Source organism: Eptatretus burgeri, chromosome 2 (assembly GCF_056783735.1).
Source record: "Eptatretus burgeri isolate ZD-2024b chromosome 2, Ebu_testis_v1, whole genome shotgun sequence".
In the NCBI taxonomy this organism is placed as follows: domain Eukaryota; kingdom Metazoa; phylum Chordata; class Myxini; order Myxiniformes; family Myxinidae; genus Eptatretus; species Eptatretus burgeri.
Window position 1 is genome coordinate 149,029,897 of NC_140962.1, and position 21,248 is coordinate 149,051,144.

The window sequence follows — 21,248 nt, forward strand, 5'->3', positions numbered from 1 at the left end:
AGAGAAACTTGGATGAGATTTGTTACCTGCATGGTCCATGAGCATCAGTTGCGGCTGTATGGACATGTGGATCGTTTTCCTGACGCTGATCCTGCTCACCAGATTCTTTCAGCGAGGGAGCCTCATGAGTGGAGGAGGCCAATGGGCCGACCACGTGCCTCGTGGTTGCAGCAGGTTGACCGGCATCTCAAGGAGATGGGGATGGGCCTGGCATCTGCCTGGGGGATGGCCAGACGGAGGCCCCTGGAGTACCGGCGGAAAGTGGATGCAGCGACACGTTGTTCTGGCACATGCTTCCATACCTGACCTGACCTGGTTGGACTTTGGGAGAATATCTCAAATATTGATAAAATCTCCATTAAATTCTCCAAAAAAATAATGATATGTTTGGCAATATCGAAACTTCCATGGAAAGAAGCGAAGTATCTCTGAAGGCAAACATTATTTTTGGCTTGGGTCTAAGTTGATCCTCATTATCCTGGAAAGGAAGGATTGAAGAACATGATTATTTGTATGACGAAGCATGACTTGCAAAAGGAAGAAACGGAAGATCAGAAACCAGAAGGGACAGCTGCAAGCTGCAAGAATGAAGACAAACTGTGTGAGGAAGATGAATTTGAAGCTTTCCTGGATAAGCAAGAATGAAGGAGAACCATCTGTGATGTTGGCAGTGACACACTGAGGAACTCAGTTGCTGAACTTCAAAGCTCATTCGATCAAGCATGTTTGCCCATCGAAAATTTGGGAAAAATTGAAAGTTTACAGCAGCACAATTCCACATTTCCCTGATATTATCCATGGTGCTGCGCACACCATGTCAGCATTGCACTGGAGTCAGTATGTGTTGAATAGCTCTTCTCAACACTGAAATTCATTCTCTCGGAGAGATTGTCAAACATGAAGAATGACTGACTTGTCGGAATCAATCCTATTCTTACAGCAAAATGGCTTTTGATCTTTATTACATGTTAAGTTTAATAACAATAATAAAAATGAAATGAATCTCTCAATGGATTGCCTGTCATCATTGAGAAGTAACTTGTTTCAAAAAAGTAAAAGCGATTCTTTCAATTTCCTTGTGGGGTTCAGTCTTGCCAAGCAACCGGTTCTGGAACTGATCAGGTTTGGCTAGAACTAAACCTGACCCATTTTAGCTTCGGTTCCGTATCACTGAGACACATCTCGAGCTTTCGATATAGTCTGGTATCCTGCCTTGCTCTCCAAACTCTCACCCGATGGCAAAGCCAACTCCACTCTTGGATTGCTGATTCCTCTTCTCTCGGAGCCAATGTGTGGCTCTCAATGGAATCCTTCCTTCTCCTCTCCATGTCAAGTCTGGAGTGCCCTATATCAGTGTTCTTTGCCTAGTTCTATTCATAATCTACATCAACGATCTCTCTCTCTCTCTCTCTCTCTCTCTCTCTCTCTCTCTCTCTCTCTCTCTCTCTCTCTCTCTTTATCTCTATCTCTTTCTCTTTCTTCCTCTCTCTCTCTCTCTTTCTCCCTCTCTCTTTCTCTTTCTCTTTCTCTTTCTCTTTCTCTTTCTCTTTTTCACTTTCTCTTTCTCTTTCTCTTTCTCTTTCTCTTTCTCTTTCTCTTTCTCTTTCTCTTTCTCTTTCTCTTTCTCTTTCTCTTTCTCTTTCTCTTTCTCTTTCTCTTTCTCTTTTTCTCTTTCTCTTTCTCTTTCTCTTTCTCTTTCTCTTTCTCTCCTAGACTGAGCATCCACCATCATACAAACTCCTTCCTTGGCCCTCCTGAACTCCTATCCAACTAGAAGGCCTTCATTCACAGCTTGATGGAGTCTCACTCTCTCCTCTGGGCTGGAAACACTGACTCACACCTTGCTCAGCTTAACACCGTGGAAACCATTCCCTTTAAGATCATTGGAATCTCTCACGATGAGGCTGAGTCGATGAGCCTATCACCTTCACAACGAGACAAGTCGGTGTTCTCTGTCTTCTACTGCCTCCTTTCTGGTCTTGCACCCTCTACCTTCTCCATGCTCCCCTCCACAACCCCCCTCCCGTACCCCCTCCACCACCACCACCACCAGGCATCTGCAGGGTGCACGCAGTTCAACATCAACCCTCTTCTAGTGAAACTCCAAAAATCCAGAATCACTGCCACCTCCACTCATTCGTTCCTCTTTTTCCCCACCTGTGGAATCAACTTCCTCATTCTCTTCAATTTCATTCTTCCCTGCAGGTCTTCAAGAGAGCTGTTCACTACCATCTCAGAACATCCTCAATCCAAAACCATTACCTTTTGTTCCCCCATTAAACTTTTCCCTCCCCCATCCCTGCCCTCCAATCCCACCTCCTTCTTGATTTCCAGTTTTTGCTTCCAAAGAGTTTGCTTCTTCATCCATCTTATGAATCCCATGCATCCTTCCCTAACCACTCATTCCTCCTCACCCCATTATTTATCCAAGTCTCCCTCTACTGTATCCTTCAATCCTACTGTTGGTGTCCCACCCTCCCCATCTCTACTATTCCTTCTGTTCTATTGTTTCTGATCCGTTTTGTGTCCTAAGCCTTGACTCTCTATGCAAAGATAATTAATGTGTGTGTGTGTGTGTGTGTGTGTGTGTGTGTGTGTGTGTGTGTGTGTGTGTGTGTGTGTGTGTGTGTGTGTGTGTGTGTGTGTGTGTGTGTGTGTGTGTGTGAACAATTGAATGTGGTAACTGTTAGTAGTGCAGATGGTAATGTGTGTATAAATATATCAAGGTGGAATGTAGTGAGGGGAATGGTAAAATTAAATAAATACTTCGTAAATAATTGGAGGTTGTCAGTTGGAGAATCAGTTAAGCTAAATAAACAAATAATTATTTGTTTATTTAGCTTAACTGATTCTCCAATATATAAATAAATTATAATTTAACTTGAAATTGAACTTTATTATTATCCACATCAAAATCAACAATACTTTGTCTACAATGCTATGTGACAAAAAAAAATCGATTAAATAATAGGAACCAGAAAATAGCATTAAATGCTCATTGGGTATGGTACCTAAACATTTAAACATTTTAATTTCTGGTAAAAAAAATAAATGATTGTAATGTTCACACAACAAATATATAAATTTATTTCGTACTTAAATATTGAACAAATAACTACTTGTTATATTAAACATTTATTTACGTACATAGTTTAAACATACTTAACCGTGATTACTCGGTTTGATATAGTAACATACAGTTAATCTCTCATTAATGAGCCTGGTGTGACTCAATGGTTAAGGCGGTGGTTTGGGATCCTTGTGGTTCTGAGTTCGCTGGCCGCTGAGTTTGCATCAGGGGGGTTGACTCAGCTTGTCATCTTTCTGGAGGTCGGCACAATGAGCACCAGTAAACTGGTAATTATCCCTGCAGGATCGAAGGTGACTAAAGGGTTGGCGTCAGAAAGGGCATCTGGCCATAAAAACATTGCCACAAGAAAGGGTACCATGATTGGAGCCCTCAAAATGATGACCCCCTGCTCAGGGAAAAAGGTTTTCAAATGGTGTGATGATGATGAATCTCTCATTAGGTACTCTGTAAGAGATTTACAGAAGCATTGTCGCAAATTTTTCTTTCTCATGTCTAATGGTAATTCATTCCAAAAATTAGTACCTGTGTGTGATAGAGAAAATTTCCTGAAGAGATGTGCAACATTTTTGTACATACAGTTTTTTACTTTCCTTTCGTTCATTCCATTTGTTTCGCTTTATCGTGATGGTTTCATTCATTCAGTTTGGTTTTGCTCGTTTTGATAATGTCATTCATTCCGTTTGGTTTGGCTCATATTGATGATTTTGTTCATTCCATTTGGTTTTGCTCGTTTTGATGATTTTGTTCATTCAGTTTGTTTTTTACCTGTTTTGACAATTCAGTTCGTTCCATTTGGTTTTGCTCCTTTTTATGGTTTTGATAGTTCCGTTTGGTTTTACTCGTTTTGATGACTTTGTTCATTCTGTCCGATTTTACCCGCTTTGATGATTTTGATCATTCCGTTTGGTTTTACTTGTTTTGATCATTTCATTCATTCCATTTGCTTTTGCTTGTTTTGATTATATTATTCATTCCCTGAGTTTAACCCGTTGTGATGATTTCGTTCATTCCGTTTGCATTTCTCCATTTTGATGATTTTGTTTATTCCTTTTGCATTTGTTCATTTTGATGATTTCGTTCATTCCATTTGGTTTTGCTCATTTTGATGATTTTGTTCATTCCGTCCGATTTTATCTGTTTTGATGATTTCGTTTATTCCATTTGGTTTGGCTCATTTTGAGAATTTCATTCATTGAGTTTGGTTTTGCTTGTTTTGATTATTTTGTTCATTCTGTTTATTTTTTGCCTGTTTTGACAATTTAGTTCGTTCCATTTGGTTTTGCTCCTTTTTATGGTTTTGTTAATTACCTTCGCATTCTGCGAAAGGTGACGTATTGGTCGCTGTGTATTTATTTATTTATTTATTTGTAAATATGTGTGTGTGTGTGTTTGTTTGTTATTCGCATAACTCAGAAAATATTAAACCAAATCGCTTGAACTTTGGTGGGATGATGGGTTATTATCCAAGGAACATTTGATTAGATTTTGGGAGCGATCGGGTCAAAGGTCAAGGTCAAGGTCACGGAAAGGTCAAATTCGTATTTTTACCATAGCGCGGTCAATTTTGATCTAATTGGCATGCAACCGATGCCAAAATGTTCAGAATTCATTGCCCAATCTTGTGATGGGCGACATGACACAATTACGTCATTACCCTTGTTAGCGGTTGGGGGTCAAAGGTCAGTGGGGTCACGACCTTTCAAAATATGCGGTTTTTGTCATAACCCGGTCAAATCAAAACCGATTTGCATGAAACCAACACCAAAATGTTCAGTGTTCTGTTCCCCCCACTCTCATGCCAAGAACAAAAAGTAGCGGAGGCGAAGGTATGCGTTCTACCGAGTGCCCATTCTAGTTCCGTTTGCTTTTACTTGTTTTGATGGATTTGTTCATTCTGTCCGGTTTTACCCGTTTTGATTATTTTGATCATTCCGTTTGGTTTTACTTGTTTTGATTATTTCATTCATTCCATTTGCTTTTGCTTGTTTTGATTATTTTGTTCATTACACCCAGTTTTACCCGTTTTGATGATTTCATTCATTTCGTTTGCATTTGTTCATTTTGATGATTTTGTTTATTCCGTTTGCATTTGTTCATTTTAATGATTTTGTTTATTCCATTTGGTTTTGTTTGTTTTGATGATTCTGTTCATTCCATACCGTTTTGCCAATTTTGATGATTTCATTCATTCCATTTGGTTTTGCTCATTTTGATAATTTCATTAATTCAGTTTGGTTTTGCTCATGTTGATGCTTTCGTTCATTCCTTTTGGTTTTGCTCATTTTGATGATTTTGTTCATTCTGTCCGATTTTATCTGTTTTGATGATTTCGTTCATTCCATTTGGTTTTGCTCGTTTTGATGATTTTGCTCATTCAGTTTGTTTTTACCTGTTCTTACAATTTAGTTCGTTCCATTTGGTTTTGCTCCTTTTTCTGGTTTTGATAGTTCCGTTTAGTTTTACTCGTTTTGATGGCTTTGTTCATTCTGTCCGGTTTTACCAATTTTGGTGATTTTGATCATTCCATTTGGTTTTACTTGTTTTGATTATTTCATTCATTCCATTTGCTTTTGCTTGTTTTGATTATTTTGTTCATTCCACCCAGTTTTACCCGTTTTGATGATTTCGTTCATTCCATTTGCATTTGTTCATTTTGATGATTTGGTTTATTCCGTTTGCATTTGTTCATTTTGATGATTTTGTTTATTCCATTTTGGTTTTGTTTGTTTTGATGATTTTATTCATTTTGATGATTTTGTTTATTCCATTTGGTTTTGTTTGTTTTGATGATTTTGTTCATTCCATACCGTTTTGCCAATTTTGATGATTTCATTCATTCCAATTGGTTTACTCATTTTGATAATTTCATTCATTCAGTTTAGTTTTGCTCCTGTTGATGATTTCGTTCATTCCATTTGGTTTTGCTCATTTTGATGATTTTGTTCATTCCGTCTGATTGTATCTGGTTTGATGATTTCGTTCATTCCATTTGGTTTTGCTCATTTTGATAATTTCATTCATTCAGTTTGGTTTTGCTCATGTTAATGATTTCATTCATTCCATTTGGTTTTGCTCATTTTGATGATTTTGTTCATTCCGTCCGATTTTATCTGTTTTGATGATTTCGTTCATTCCATTTGGTTTTGCTCGTTTTGATAATTTCATTCATTCAGTTTGGTTTTGCTCATGTTAATGATTTCATTCATTCCATTTGGTTTTGCTCATTTTGATGATTTTGTTCATTCCGTCCGATTTTATCTGTTTTGATGATTTCGTTCATTCCATTTGGTTTTGATCGTTTTAATGATTTTGTTCATTCAGTTTGTTTTTTACCTGTTTTTACAATTTTGGTCATTCCATTTGGTTTTGCTCCTTTTTATGGTTTTGATAGTTCCGTTTGGTTTTACTCGTTTTGATGGCTTTGTTCATTCTGTCCGGTTTTACCCATTTTGATGATTTTGATCATTCCGTTTGGTTTTACTTGTTTTGATTATTTCATTCATTCCATTTGCTTTTGCTTTTTTTTGATTATTTTGTTCATTCCACCCAGTTTTACCCGTTTTGATGATTTCGTTCATTCCGTTTGCATTTCTTCATTTTGATGATTTTGTTTATTCCATTTGCATTTGTTCATTTTGATGATTTTGTTTATTCCATTTGGTTTTGTTTGTTTTGATGATTTTGTTCATTCCATACAGTTTTGCCAATTTTGATGATTTCTTTCATTTCATTTGGTTTTGCTCATTTTGATAATTTCATTCATTTAGTTTGGTTTTGCTCCTGTTGATGATTTTATTCATTCCATTTTGTTTTGCTCATTTTGATGATTTTGTTCATTCCGTCCGATTTTATCTGTTTTGATGATTTCGTTAATTCCATTTGGTTTTGCTCATTTTGATGATTTTGTTCATTCCGTCCGATTTTATCTGTTTTGATGATTTCGTTCATTCCATTTGGTTTTGCTCGTTTTGATAATTTCATTCATTCAATTTGGTTTTGCTCATGTTAATGATTTCATTCATTCCATTTGGTTTTGCTCATTTTGATGATTTTGTTCATTCCCTCCCATTTTATCTGTTTTGATGATTTCGTTCATTCCATTTTTTTTTTTTGATCGTTTTAATGATTTTGTTCATTCAGTTTGTTTTTTTACCTGTTTTTACAATTTTGGTCGTTCCATTTGGTTTTGCTCCTTTTTTATGGTTTTGATAGTTCCGTTTGGTTTTACTCGTTTTGATGGCTTTGTTCATTCTGTCTGGTTTTACCGAATTTGATGATTTTGATCATTCAGTTTGGTTTTACTTGTTTTTTTTATATCTTTCATTCCATTTGCTTTTGCTTTTTTTGATTATTTTGTTCATTCCACCCAGTTTTACCCGTTTTGATGATTTCGTTCATTCCGTTTGCATTTGTTCATTTTAATGATTTTGTTTATTCCATTTCCATTTGTTCATTTTGATGATTTTGTTTATTCCATTTGCATTTGTTCATTTTGATGATTTTGTTTATTCCATTTGCATTTGTGCATTTTGATGATTTTCTTTATTCCATTTGGTTTTGTTTGTTTTGATGATTTTGTTCATTCCATACCGTTTTGCCAATTTTGATGATTTCATTCATTTAATTTGGTTTTGCTCATTTTGATAATTTCATTCATTTAGTTTGGTTTGCTCCTGTTGATGATTTCATTCATTCCATTTGGTTTTGCTCATTTTGATGATTTTGTTCATTCCGTCCAATTTTATCTGTTTTGATGATTTCGTTCATTCCATTTGGTTTTGCTCGTTTTGATGATTTTGTTCATTCAGTTTGTTTTTTACCTGTTTTTACAATTTAGGTCGATCCATTTGGTTTTGCTCCTTGTTTATGGTTTTGATAGTTCCGTTTGGTTTTACTCATTTTGATGGCTTTGTTCATTCTGTCCCATTTTATCCGTTTTGATGATTTTGATCATTCGGTTTGGTTTTACTTGTTTTGTTTATATCATTCATTCCATTTGCTTTTGCTTTTTTTGATTATTTTGTTCATTCCACCCAGTTTTACCCGTTTTGATGATTTCGTTCACTCTGTTTGCATTTGTTCATTTTAATGATTTTGTTTATTCCATTTCCATTTGTTCATTTTGATGATTTTGTTTATTCCATTTGGTTTTGTTTGATTTGATGATTTTATTCATTTTGATGATTTTGTTTATTCCGTTTGCATTTGTTCATTTTGATGATTTTGTTTATTCCATTTGGTTTTGTTTGTTTTGATGATTTTGTTCATTCCATACCGTTTTGCCAATTTTGATGATTTCATTCATTTAATTTGGTTTTGCTCATTTTGATAATTTCATTCATTTAGTTTGGTTTTGCTCCTGTTGATGATTTCATTCATTCCATTTGGTTTTGTTCATTTTGATGATTTTGTTCATTCCGTCCGATTTTATCTGTTTTGATGATTTCGTTCATTCCATTTGGTTTTGCTCGTTTTAATGATTTTGTTCATTCAGTTTGTTTTTTATCTGTTTTTACAATTTTGGTCGTTCCATTTGGTTTTGCTCCTTTTTTATGGTTTTGATAGTTCCGTTTGGTTTTACTCGTTTTGATGGCTTTGTTCATTCTGTCCGGTTTTACCCGTTTTGATGATTTTGATCATTCGGTTTGGTTTTACTTGTTTTGTTTATATCATTCATTCCATTTGCTTTTGCTTTTTTTGATTATTTTGTTCATGCCACACAGTTTTACCCGTTTTGATGATTTCGTTCATTCCGTTTGCATTTGTTCATTTTGATGATTTTGTTTATTCCATTTGCATTTGTTCATTTTGATGATTTTGTTTATTCCATTTGGTTTTGTTTGTTTTGATTATTTTATTCATTTTGATGATTTTGTTTATTCCATTTGGTTTTGTTTGTTTTGATGATTTTGTTCATTTTGATGATTTTGTTTATTCCATTTGGTTTTGTTTGTTTTGATGATTTTGTTCATTTTGATGATTTTGTTTATTCCATTTGGTTTTGTTTGTTTTGATGATTTTATTCATTCCATTTGGTTTTGCTCATTTTGATAATTTCATTCATTAAATTTGGTTTTGCTCCTGTTGATGATTTCGTTCATTCCATTTGGTTTTGCTCATTTTGATGATTTTGTTCATTCCGTCCGATTTTATCTGTTTTGATGATTTCGTTCATTCCATTTGCTTTTGCTTTTTTTGATTATTTTGTTCATTCCACACAGTTTTACCCGTTTTGATGATTTCGTTCATTCCGTTTGCATTTGTTCATTTTGATGATTTTGTTTATTCCATTTGCATTTGTTCATTTTGATGATTTTGTTTATTCCATTTGGTTTTGTTTGTTTTGATTATTTTATTCATTTTGATGATTTTGTTTATTCCATTTGGTTTTGTTTGTTTTGATGATTTTGTTCATTTTGATGATTTTGTTTATTCCATTTGGTTTTGTTTGTTTTGATGATTTTGTTCATTTTGATGATTTTGTTTATTCCATTTGGTTTTGTTTGTTTTGATGATTTTATTCATTCCATTTGGTTTTGCTCATTTTGATAATTTCATTCATTAAATTTGGTTTTGCTCCTGTTGATGATTTCGTTCATTCCATTTGGTTTTGCTCATTTTGATGATTTTGTTCATTCCGTCCGATTTTATCTGTTTTGATGATTTCGTTCATTCCATTTGCTTTTGCTCGTTTTGATAATTTAATTCATTGAGTTTGGTTTTGCTTGTTTTGATGATTTTGTTCATTCCATTTAGTTTTGCTTGTTTTGATGATTTTGTTTTTTTCCGTCCAGTTTTACCCATTGTGATGATGTTCCACGTGTTGAAAAAGTTTGTGATTTTTGCCCAGATCTGCAGTGAACGAAGAAACTGTAGATTGCCAGTCTGAGGGATGACAGATGGTACGGCAGAGTGTGGAGTCATCAGCAAAGAGATAACGAGGATTTTCCAGAGAGTCGGAGAGATCATTGATGAAAACCAAAAAAGAACAGGGCCCAGAACACTGCATTTAGAAACTCCATCCTGGACAGGAAGAGGGGATGAAAGAACTCCATTTAGGACCACACATTGACCGACAGGAGGGGAAGTCTGCGAGCCATGCATGGAGATTGCCCTGGATACCATGGGAAAAGAGTTTGGTGAGTCGGGCGGGGTGCCAGACCGTGTCAAAAGCACGTGATATGTCTAAGGATATCGCTCTGATTTCATGTCCGGCATTGAGGACCTCCATCCATTGATAGGAGAACAGAAGCAGCGTATCCAGGGTAGAGTGACCTGGTCTGAAACCAAATTGATGATCGGAAATTAAGAAATTGGACACAGGGTGCACGCAGTTCAACATCAACCCTCTTCGAGTGAAACTCCAAAAATCCACAATCACTGCTCACCTCCACTCATTCGTTCCTCTTTGTCCCCACCTGTGGAATCAACTTCCTCATTCTCTTCAATTTCATTCTTCCCTGCAGGTCTTCAAGACAGCTGTTCACCACCATCTCAGAACATCCTCAATCCAGAACCATGACCTTTTGTTCCCCCATTAAACTTTTCCCTCCGCCATCCCCGCCCTCCAATCCCTCCCTCCTTCAATTATTCATTCGTGTTTACACGTGATGTATGTTTAAACCATGACGATTCAATCATTCATTAGTGTGTACATGTGATGTACATTTAGATCATTACTTGGGGTGCTCTTGTGCAACTGATGCAGTGCCTCGTGGGTAACAGCAGGAATTTATAATTTGTTCAGGATGTGGGCGATAGCTTGTCTCCTCTTCCCGAAGGACATCGTGAGTTCTTTGACGTCCACCAACTCGTTCCAGCACACGGGACGCCCGGCTTTACGTGCATCCTTGGGACGAAGATGAACACCTTGATGAATCGCCCTGTCTGTGAAACACCAGGACGGTAGTTTATAGCTGGGTCGGGATTCGAACCCAGCCGTCCAGGGTTCATCTGAAACACATTTTGAAGATCGTTCTCCCCAATGAGTTCAGTTCAGGCTCCAATTGAACTTTCCGAAATCGAACATCGATCGGATGACGTCGGTGGATCGGGCTTACCAAATTATGTTTGTTTTGATTAATGAGAACGAGACGAGAACGAGTTTGTTTATGAAACCGGATGAACAGAGAGAGAACGGGGTTCGAGTTCACGTTATCATCACGTGGGAGGGTTAAATACCCGCGGGTTGTTCCCTCATTCGGTTATTCTTTAACAACAAAATAAACTCAAGTTGAAAAACATGTTGAAAAGCTGTTATTTAAATAACCACGTGACGTGAGAAGAATCCAAGGCAGATCCACTCTCGTTCCGCGAGTTGGCGTCATCACGTTGTTCATGACGTCACAGAAGGAACCTCCTCCTCCTGAGCTCAATTCACGGAAGAGTTTTCACGTTTTTCAAACTTCATCAGCAGGAGAGGTAACGTGTCTGTACTCGGACCGGGTTAAGGAATGATCAAGTTATTAATGAGGAATGTTGTACAATGATCGTGTTTGTTTCACTCTGATAATGGAGGAGGTGAAGAGTGTAGAGAGTCAGATCGGGAAGACTCGTGTGGTTCGGCAGGAAAACGTCCGTTACAGGGAGTGAGAGGAGTTTCTGGTTCAATGTGGGTTGTTGTTGATGATTAAGAAGAAGAACCAAAAGATGATTCCGTGTAATAGAGAACAATACCCCGTGTCACAATGGACTTATTCAGAACTCCATTTCAATCTGATAACCTTCACTTGTTAAACTATTACAAAGGGGATCAGCTCATGGGGTAAGGACACGTAACCAGGTACAGCTTCTAGTTGTGTTGGTAACGTGATTCCTGATCGGGATTTCCTCCCTAATCGGGGTAAATATAACCAAAAAGTGTTGTTGTGGTTAAGCATCAGCAAAGGACAACACATCTCTGAGCACAAGTGATGTATGTTTAAACCATGACGATTCATTCATTCATTCGTGTGTACATGTGATGTATGTTTAAACCATGACTATTCATTCATTCATTCGTGTGTACACGTGATGTATGTTTAAACCATGATGATTCATTCATTCATTTGTGTGTACACGTGATGTATGTTGAAACCATGACGATTCATTCATTCATTCGTGTGTACATGTGATGTATGTTTAAACCATGACTATTCATTCATTCATTCGTGTGTACACGTGATGTATGTTTAAACCATGATGATTCATTCATTCATTTGTGTGTACATGTGATGTATGTTTAAACCATGACGATTTAATCATTCATTCGTGTGTACACGTGATGTATGTTTAAACCATGACAATTCATTCATTCATTTGTGTGTACATGTGATGTATGTTTAAACCATGACGATTTAATCATTCATTTGTGTGTACACGTGATGTATGTTTAAACCATGAATATTCATTCATTTATGTGTACACGTGATGTATGTTTAAACCGTGACGATTTAATGATTCATTCGTGTGTACATGTGATGTATGTTTAAACCATGACGATTCATTCATTCGTTCATGTGTACACGTGAAGTATGTTTTAACCATGATTCATTCATTCATGTGTACACGTGATGTATGTTTAAACCATGACGATTCATTCATTAATTCGTGTATACACGTGATGTATGTTTAAACCATGACGATTCATTCATTCATGTGTACACGTGATGTATGTTTAAACCATGACGATTCATTCATTCATTCATGTGTACATGTGATGTATGTTTAAACCATGATGATTCATTCATTCATTTGTGCGTACACGTGGTGTATATTTAAACCATGACGATTCAATCATTCATTTGTGTGTACACGTGATGTATGTTTAAACCATGACAATTCATTCATTCATTTGTGTGTACATGTGATGTATGTTTAAACCATGACGATTTAATCATTCATTTGTGTGTACACGTGATGTATGTTTAAACCATGACGATTCATTCATTTATGTGTACACGTGATGTATGTTTAAACCGTGACGATTTAATGATTCATTCGTGTGTACATGTGATGTATGTTTAAACCATGACGATTCATTCATTCGTTCATGTGTACACGTGATGTATGTTTAAACCTTGACGATTCATTCATTCATTCATGTGTACATGTGATGTATGTTTAAACCATGATGATTCATTCATTCATTTGTGCGTACATGTGGTGTATATTTAAACCATGATTCAATCATTCATTTGTGTGTACACGTAATGTATGTTTAAACCATGGTGATTCAATCAATCATTCGTGTGTACACCTGATGCATGTTTAAACCATGATGATTCAATAATTCATTCCTGTGTACACGTGATGCATGTTTAAACCATGATGATTCAATAATTCATTCGTGTGTACACGTGATGTATGTTTAAACCATGATGATTCATTCATTCATTCATGTGTACACGTGGTGTATATTTAAACCATGACGATTCAATCATTCATTCGTGTGTACACGTAATGTATGTTTAAACCATGACGATTCAATCTTTCATTCATGTGTACACCTGATGCATGTTTAAACCATGATGATTCAATTATTCATTCCTATGTACACGTGATGCATATTTAAACCATGATTATTCAATAATTCATTCGTGTGTACACGTGATGTATGTTTAAACCATGATGATTCATTCATTCAATCATGTGTACACGTGATGTATGTTTAAACCATGATGATTCAATCATTCAAATCCCCAAATCCAGATGTGCAAAGCTGATAGACATACCCAAGAAGACTTGAAGCTGTAATTACTGCCAAAGGTGCTTCAACAAAGTATTGATCCAAGTGGTTGAATATTTATTGTCACAAGATATTTCAGCTTTTCATTAGCTCACCTGGCACGTAGTTCCAGGGAGCTTGTGGGATGGCACTTCATCCGTTCATCCGTCCGTCCATCCACAAATACTTGCAACTTCTCTGAAACCACACATACGATTTTGATTGTTCATGGCATTTACAAAATCGTGGTCTGCGAGGGTTTGAGTGGTGTTTATGGGGCGTTCCCCCCCCCCGATCCCCCTCCCAAAGAGGTATCTGCTTTCTTCTTATCTCAGAAATGACACACAATTCTGATGAAATTCGATTGCAACCTTCATCACCCGTGATGTACCAAAATTTGTTCATGGCATTGTAAAAATTGTGGTCTAAGGGGTTTTGCCCCCCCCCACCTAAAACAAGCTCAAATGAGCTCAGATCCTCGTCCTCTTAATGATGACGTCATAAAAACGAATATGACGTCATTGTGATGTATCAGGTTTGCGATAAATTATCTGTGCTAATGCCCGGCTTGATTCCCGCAAACAAAATTCAAACAGCTTGCCTAGTTTCTGAGATAATGGTAGAGGCGATTTCCATTAGTGGCGATATTATGACGTCAGCTTTTTTTCTCGGAAGAATTTCCAAAATCGGAGATGGTTACTGCCTGCGCGTTCTGCATATGAGGCCCCATGAGGAGGAGTGATGTAAAGGCCCAGTCACACCTTGAAGTTTTAGCCAGCTTATGCCGATTTTTGAAAAATTTGTCGAAAACGCTGGCACACGTCGAATACGTTTTGGGTAAGTTTTGGAAACATTGAGAGCACGCTGAAAAACAGTGCCATACGTCGTAGTACGCTGGCTTTCATCGTTGTACTTTGCAGTTGTCCTCAAATTTTAGCATGCTTGAAATTTTACGACTTATGCCAGCGTATGGCTCACTAGTTCCGCTACGCTGGCCATAAGTTGTAGGCACGTTATGCGATCGTTGACACACGTCGACACACGTTACTTGTAAGTTAATCATAAGTCGAAACACGTCGAGGTAATGTTTAGCGTACCCGAAACTTATTTCTAACCTATGAGTAATGTGTTGTAGGCACGTTACGCGATCGTTGACACACGTCGACACACATTACTTGTACGTTACTCATAAGTAGAAACACGTCGAGGTAATGGTTAGCGTCAGTGTTCCAGACTCCCTGTTTTTTTTTTGGTTGTTTTTTTTTCTTCGGTATGACGGTGATGTTGACACTTCGATTTCTAGTGCGGTTATGATTTAAATCGTTGAGCGGCAGCCTATTAATTACATTATATTATAACCGCACTCGAAATCGAAGTGTCAACATCACCATCATACCGAAGAAAAAAAATCATGGAGTTTGGAGCACTGACGCTATCCATTACCTCGACGTGTTTCGACTTATGAGTAACTTACAAGTAACTTTTGTCGACGTGTGCCAACAATCGCATATCGTGCATACAACTTATTCCCATCGCATGCGGAACGTGTGTCATACGGCAAGTACGTCGTAAAATTTTTGACACTTTTAATATTTCAAGACGTACTCCACTTGCTATGACGTATGATAGCATACTTTAGCGTTCTATTCACATATACCAAACTTACCCATACCGTATTCGACGTGCGCCAGTGTTTTAGATGCATTTTTCAGAGGTCGGCATACGCTGGCAAGATCACCAAGGTGTGACTGCGATGTTGACACTTCCATTTCTCCGGCGGTTATGATTTGAATCATTGTGCGGCAGCCTTTTAAGAGGCTACGCCACGTGATAGTCGGCGATACGTGCAGCGCGCTATGCATAAGTTAGACTATCATTGGGCATAGGTTGTGAACGCCGACAACAGGCTAAGCATTCGTTTGTATAAGTTATCTATAAGACAACGAAACGTTCTGTGTCCGTTACTAATATGTTATGCATACGACCAACTCGTTATGAATACGTCGGAATCTTGAAAAAAAACCATTAAAAGTTCAGCGTAAGCCAGCGTTTTACATGCATTTTGATACGTTGCCATTGCTGGCTAAAACGTCAAGGTGTGACTGGGCCTTTAGCGACATTTTTTTAATGATATGATGATGATGATAGGCTCGGATGATAGGGTAAGGGTTAAAATAGTGCGAAATGGCATTAACTCCAAAATGGCCGATGTGTTCCTCTTCCTCATGGCGCCTCATATACATGGCAAGTTTCACGAAGATCCGATGAAAACTCTGGGTTGTGAAACAAAAAATGTCAAAAAATAGGAATGATGTCATAAAAATTGATGACATCATAGTGATGTATCATATGTGCGGTAATTCATCTCTGCTAATGTCCTGTTCGATTCCCGCAAACAGAATTCAAAAAGCTTGCCAAGTTTCGGAGATATTTTTTTAGGCAATTTCCATTAGCGGAGATATTTGACATCATAACTTTTTTTACTTGGAGGAATTTTCAAAATCGGAGATTGTTACTGTCTGCACAGGGTATTTTTACATATATATGCCAAGTTTCAGGAAGTTTCAATGAAAACTGTAGACTGTGAAACAAAAAAAGTCCACAAGAACAACAACGTGAGTAAGACTTAGAGATCCTCCACGAGGATCTAAAAATAGGTATTTGCTTCCTTCTCTGAAACCACACCCAATTCCGAAGAAACTTGACCACAACATTCATCACCCGTGATGTACCAAAGTTTGTTCAGGGCATTAAAAAAAATCCAGGGACTAAAGGGGTCTGCTGTGGGGGTTTGAGTGATTGTTGCTCCTGATCCAGGTGAGCTTCAGGATAGGTGGTACTATTTTTGGTAATAAGAGTAACTGGAGACTTGTATATTAACCACAACAGCTGATAAGACATTTGAGTGCTTTCAAGTGTTTTTAAAAAAAATTGAAAACATTTCAGCAAATTGTCCAATATTGCGCACCGCTTTCAAACAAAATGATAAAAGTATCCTTGGATCAAACATAAAAAGGACAAATTATTATATTTTCGGCAAAAGGAGATAAATGCGATCTTGCATCTTTACTTTCATCTGTGCGTTTAAATAAAGACCTTTTACTTCGAAGTATTACGTCACAACAAAATGCAGGAAATTTCGCTCAGAGGCTAGCAACTCTGGATTGCCAAGAGCAAATTTGAACAATATTGTTTTTAAAATTAAATTATTATTTTAAAATACATTTCCTGGTTACTTTTTGTCAAAGAAACCAATTCTGACCATATTTAGATTATTCAGTCGCTTATTTATCATGTTAAAAATCTTCAATTTTTGTCCTTATTTATGCTCGAGGTCGTTTATTTCTTTTTTGTCGTACAGGAACATTGGACTATTTTCTGTACTCGTATCAATCCCCTTCACATTGATATGATTTGTGTTAAAATCGCACTTGGAATTACATGACCCTAACCCGAACAAAAAAAAAGTTTCCATCTATGTCATTAAATTTCAATTGTTATTTAATTTCAAAACTTTATTTTAAAAAAATTATATAAACCCTAACCTGAAGTCTAACCCTGATTTATAAATTAATCTTTATCGGGTATGCATGTAAATTCCAAACCCTAACAGCTTGCTTCTGCAAAATGAATCTATATTAACGTGGAATAAAAAAAAACCAAGGACCACTGGGAGGAAGTGGCAGAGCTGAAGTCCACGCAGGAGGAAGCAGACACCCGAATGCTTCTGCATGCTCTGCACACAGCAGAGGCTGGGTACAAGGCTGTGGTGATCACTGCTGAAGATACAGATGTCCTCGTGCTGTGTCTTGCCTTCACTAAGAACATCCCATGCCCCGTGTATCAGAAGTGTGGTATCAAACCCGCACACGGTTCCTCGACATTGACAAGCTTGCATGATCGATGGAAGACAATGTCTGTGATGCCCTGGTTGGACTGCACGTGTTCTCCGGTTGTGATGCAGTCAGTGCCTTTGCAGGCCGGCCTTTAGACCAAGAGGCCTTTAGTCAGCTCGGTCATTCATGGGAAGTATCCACCGAGCTCTTTCAGAAGCTGCAAGGGGTCACCTGCCACATGTAAGTGCCGTCTACCAACACCACGAAAGTCAATGAACTCCGACATCAACTCTTCTGTGCCAGACAGGGAGAGATAGAGTCCATTCAGCTTCCACCATGTGAGGACTGCCTCTTCATGCACGTCCTCCATGCAAACTACCAGGCTGCTATTTGGAGGCGCTGTCTGCAATGCCAACCCTATGTTGGGTGGACCACTGATGATGACGGGAAGCTGGCCATCGAGTGGATGCAGGGTTCTCCAGCACCGGATGCAGTGTTGCAACTGCTTTCCTGCAAGTGTGAACAGTCGTGCAAACTCCCAGACTGCACGTGCCTTGCAAATAGCCTGAAGTGCACTGACATGTGCAAGTTGCGAACCTGCAGCAGCCAGCCCGCTGATGTCGAGGAAGAGGTTGTAGACCTCGAGGACTCTGATGCTGATAACAGTGATGAAGACTAGACTACCGATCCATGGTGTGAATGTTTTGGCACAATCACAAGGACATTCATGGCTACAAATATGCATGAGTAAAACATAGTACATAAACATGCCACAGTTGCGTGGTGAAATTTGGGTTATCCGTACATTTCACATTTTGGACGCTTGTTGGAACTTGGGTAGGGGAAGGGCAATTCCGTTAACTGTGGTAAAAACTTGTAAAATGTTCATAAATGTTTTCCTCATACAACATGTGCATGTTGTGGGCTACTGCGGTTCAGTAGCACTACCCAGGGAACTTGTATGACAATATTATAAATTAAAATGTACTAAAAATCACTAATCAGCAACATTTTGATCGGCCCTATTGTTCGCCCCTTTCTGCCATAAAACAAATTCTGCCTTGAGGAATGACAGAAAGGATTATTCGGATGGTATAAATAAAGCATTTCAGACATGTATTTGTGGTTTGCAGTTCATTCTAGCCCCATGTGGAAACAGCAATTGCATCATTAGTGAATGTTTCTGAGTTTGCCTTTTCGCTTTCATGATGCGGAGGGTGGGTACATTCCAGAGATGATAACTACCAATAAGCTGCCAGTCTGCAATGGTTATCACATCAAAATATGATATATATATATATATATATATATATATATATATATATATATATATATATATATATATATATATATATATATATACACCAATTCAAAAATCATAACTAGGATTGGTTTCCTTAGATGGTACCGACAAGTGGAATTTCTGGCCTGGGCCCATGGACTAACACTTGCACACAATCACCCATCAATGCTCAAACTACCTAAAAGTCCTGCCAACATCCCCATACCCCTCGATCTCCATAACTTCCAGGTACCTATCGAATTCTAATTTAAACTTATCCACTGTTTCTGCTGCCACTACCTTTACAGAGAGGCCTTTCTGTGCATTAACTACTCTCTGAGTGAAAGTCCCCTGCCTTACTCTCAGGGTATGGCCCCTTGTCCTATCACTGTCTACTCTGTTGAATAATTCATCTGCACTTATTTTATCCATACCTTTCATTATCTTAAACATCTCTATCATGTCTCCTCGTAACCGCCTCCTTTCTAGTGTATAAAGTCCCGTCTCCGACAACCGCTCCTCACAGCTGAGTCCTGCTAGGCCCGGAATCGATCTAGTGGGCCTGCGCTGATCCCTCTCCAATGCAGCTATGTCCTTCCCGAATTGTGGTGACCAAAACTGCACACAATATTCTACATGTGGCCCTCACTAAATTCCTGTGCAATGTTAACACCACCTCTTTTGATTTATAAATGATCCCCCTCTGAATACAACCTAAACCCCTATTTGCTTTACCTATAGCTGCCTGGCATTGTGCTGCCTGCTTACCTCCCATGTCTATCCTTCTTCTGTGTGACACGCTCCAAAATTACCCCTTGCATCCTGTAATCTCTATTTTCATTGTTCTTTCCCATCCCCAACACCTTACACTTCCTCAGGTTAAATTCCATCTGCCAATCTTTTGCCCAATCTGTACAAGTATCAATACTTTCCTGTATCTGATCACCACTCCCTCTGCTATCCACCTTACCTCCAAGCTTTGTACCATCTGCAAATTTGGAAAGCTTGCTCTTTACCCCATTATCCAAATCATTGATGTAAATAATGAATTTGTAATGGTCCGAGTACTGATCCCTGAGGTACCCCGTGACTTTCATCCTCCCAGCAAGACATCCTCCCACTCACAGCCACTCTTTGCTTCCTATCACTAAGCCAGTTTGCAATCCATTTAGCTACCTGACCAGCCACTCCACAAGCCCTCACCTTGGCTAACAACCTCCGATGTGGTACCTTATCAAATGCCTTCTTAATGTCAAGATACACTATGTCCACTGCCATTCCCTCATCCACCAAATCATACCTTTGGTAAACCCAGGCTGTCTATCTTTAATTCGTTTGTATTTGTTTAGATGGTTCCTCATCTGGTCTTTAATTAATGTTTCCATCACCTTCCCCACAACTGAAGTCAAACTAACAGGTCTAAAGTTTCCCAATTATTCTCTGGATCCTTTCTTAAATAATGGAGTTGCATTTGCGACTCTGCAATCCTCTGACTGTACCTGTTCTGACTCCAGTGAGCTATTGAAATTATCCGTTAACATCTCGCTTACCTGCTTAGCCACCCCCATCAATACTCAGGTGCATATTATCTGGACATTATCTTCTTTTGGCCGTATCTACTCTTAGCTTTCCTAGCTGTTCCTTTATTTCCTCCACTCTAACCTGTATCTTCTGTAAAAGCCCTTTCTCACCTCCTCAAGAGATACTCTCAGCTATTGGCAATTCTCCCGACTGTTCTTGTGGAAAAGTTGAAGCAAATACCTGTTTAATAAGCCTGCCATCTCACTTTCATCACTAACCACTCTCCCTGCACTATTCCTCAATGGGCCCACACTGGTCCTAACCTGTTCCTTTCCCCTGATATACTTAAAGAAAGCTTTGCTATTATGTTTAATATTCTTAGCCATGTCCTTCTCATTCCGTCTTTTGGCTTGCTGAGTTATTTTCTTCACTTGCCTCTGTTTACTCCGATAGTGATATAAATCTAACTCCAGTCCTGTTATTTTAAATTGAATAAATGCGTTCTGCTTCTCCTTAATAGCGTTCCTTATCTCACTGCTCAACCACCCTGGTCTCTTTCTGCTTCTAGTTTTACACCTCATTGGAATGTACTTACACTGCACTTGACACATTTCCTCCTTGAAGGTGTCTCCTCTGATGCTGATTGTCCTGTTGTTAGTTTCTCCCAATCTACACCACCCGACTCTCTCCACATACCCTCAAAGTTTGCCTTCCTGAAATCCAATAGCTTTACCCTACTATCCTGAACTCCAACACTTAACAGGATCTTTGCACACACAATGTTATGGTCACTTGCTTCGAAATGCTCCCCGA

The 21,248-nt window shown here is 38.1% G+C and overlaps 2 protein-coding genes across 3 annotated transcripts in view; one reads left to right on the plus strand and one right to left on the minus strand.

Moving 5' to 3' along the window:
• The window catches only part of LOC147033509 (E3 ubiquitin-protein ligase TRIM7-like), a 1,095,521-nt gene that overhangs the window by 332,477 nt on the left and 741,796 nt on the right, over positions 1–21,248 (minus strand). The window lies entirely within an intron of this gene.
• LOC147033518 (E3 ubiquitin-protein ligase TRIM7-like) overlaps positions 11,381–21,248 on the plus strand; it is a 207,795-nt gene continuing 197,927 nt past the window's right edge. Inside the window, exon 1 of one of the 2 annotated variants that reach the window (XM_085855631.1) lies at positions 11,381–11,512. In XM_085855631.1, coding sequence (XP_085711757.1) covers positions 11,429–11,512 — 84 coding nt within the window. In that variant the 5' untranslated portion in view covers positions 11,381–11,428. The remainder of the gene's footprint in view (positions 11,513–21,248) is intronic. The other variant, XM_085855640.1, reaches the window with a different exon arrangement.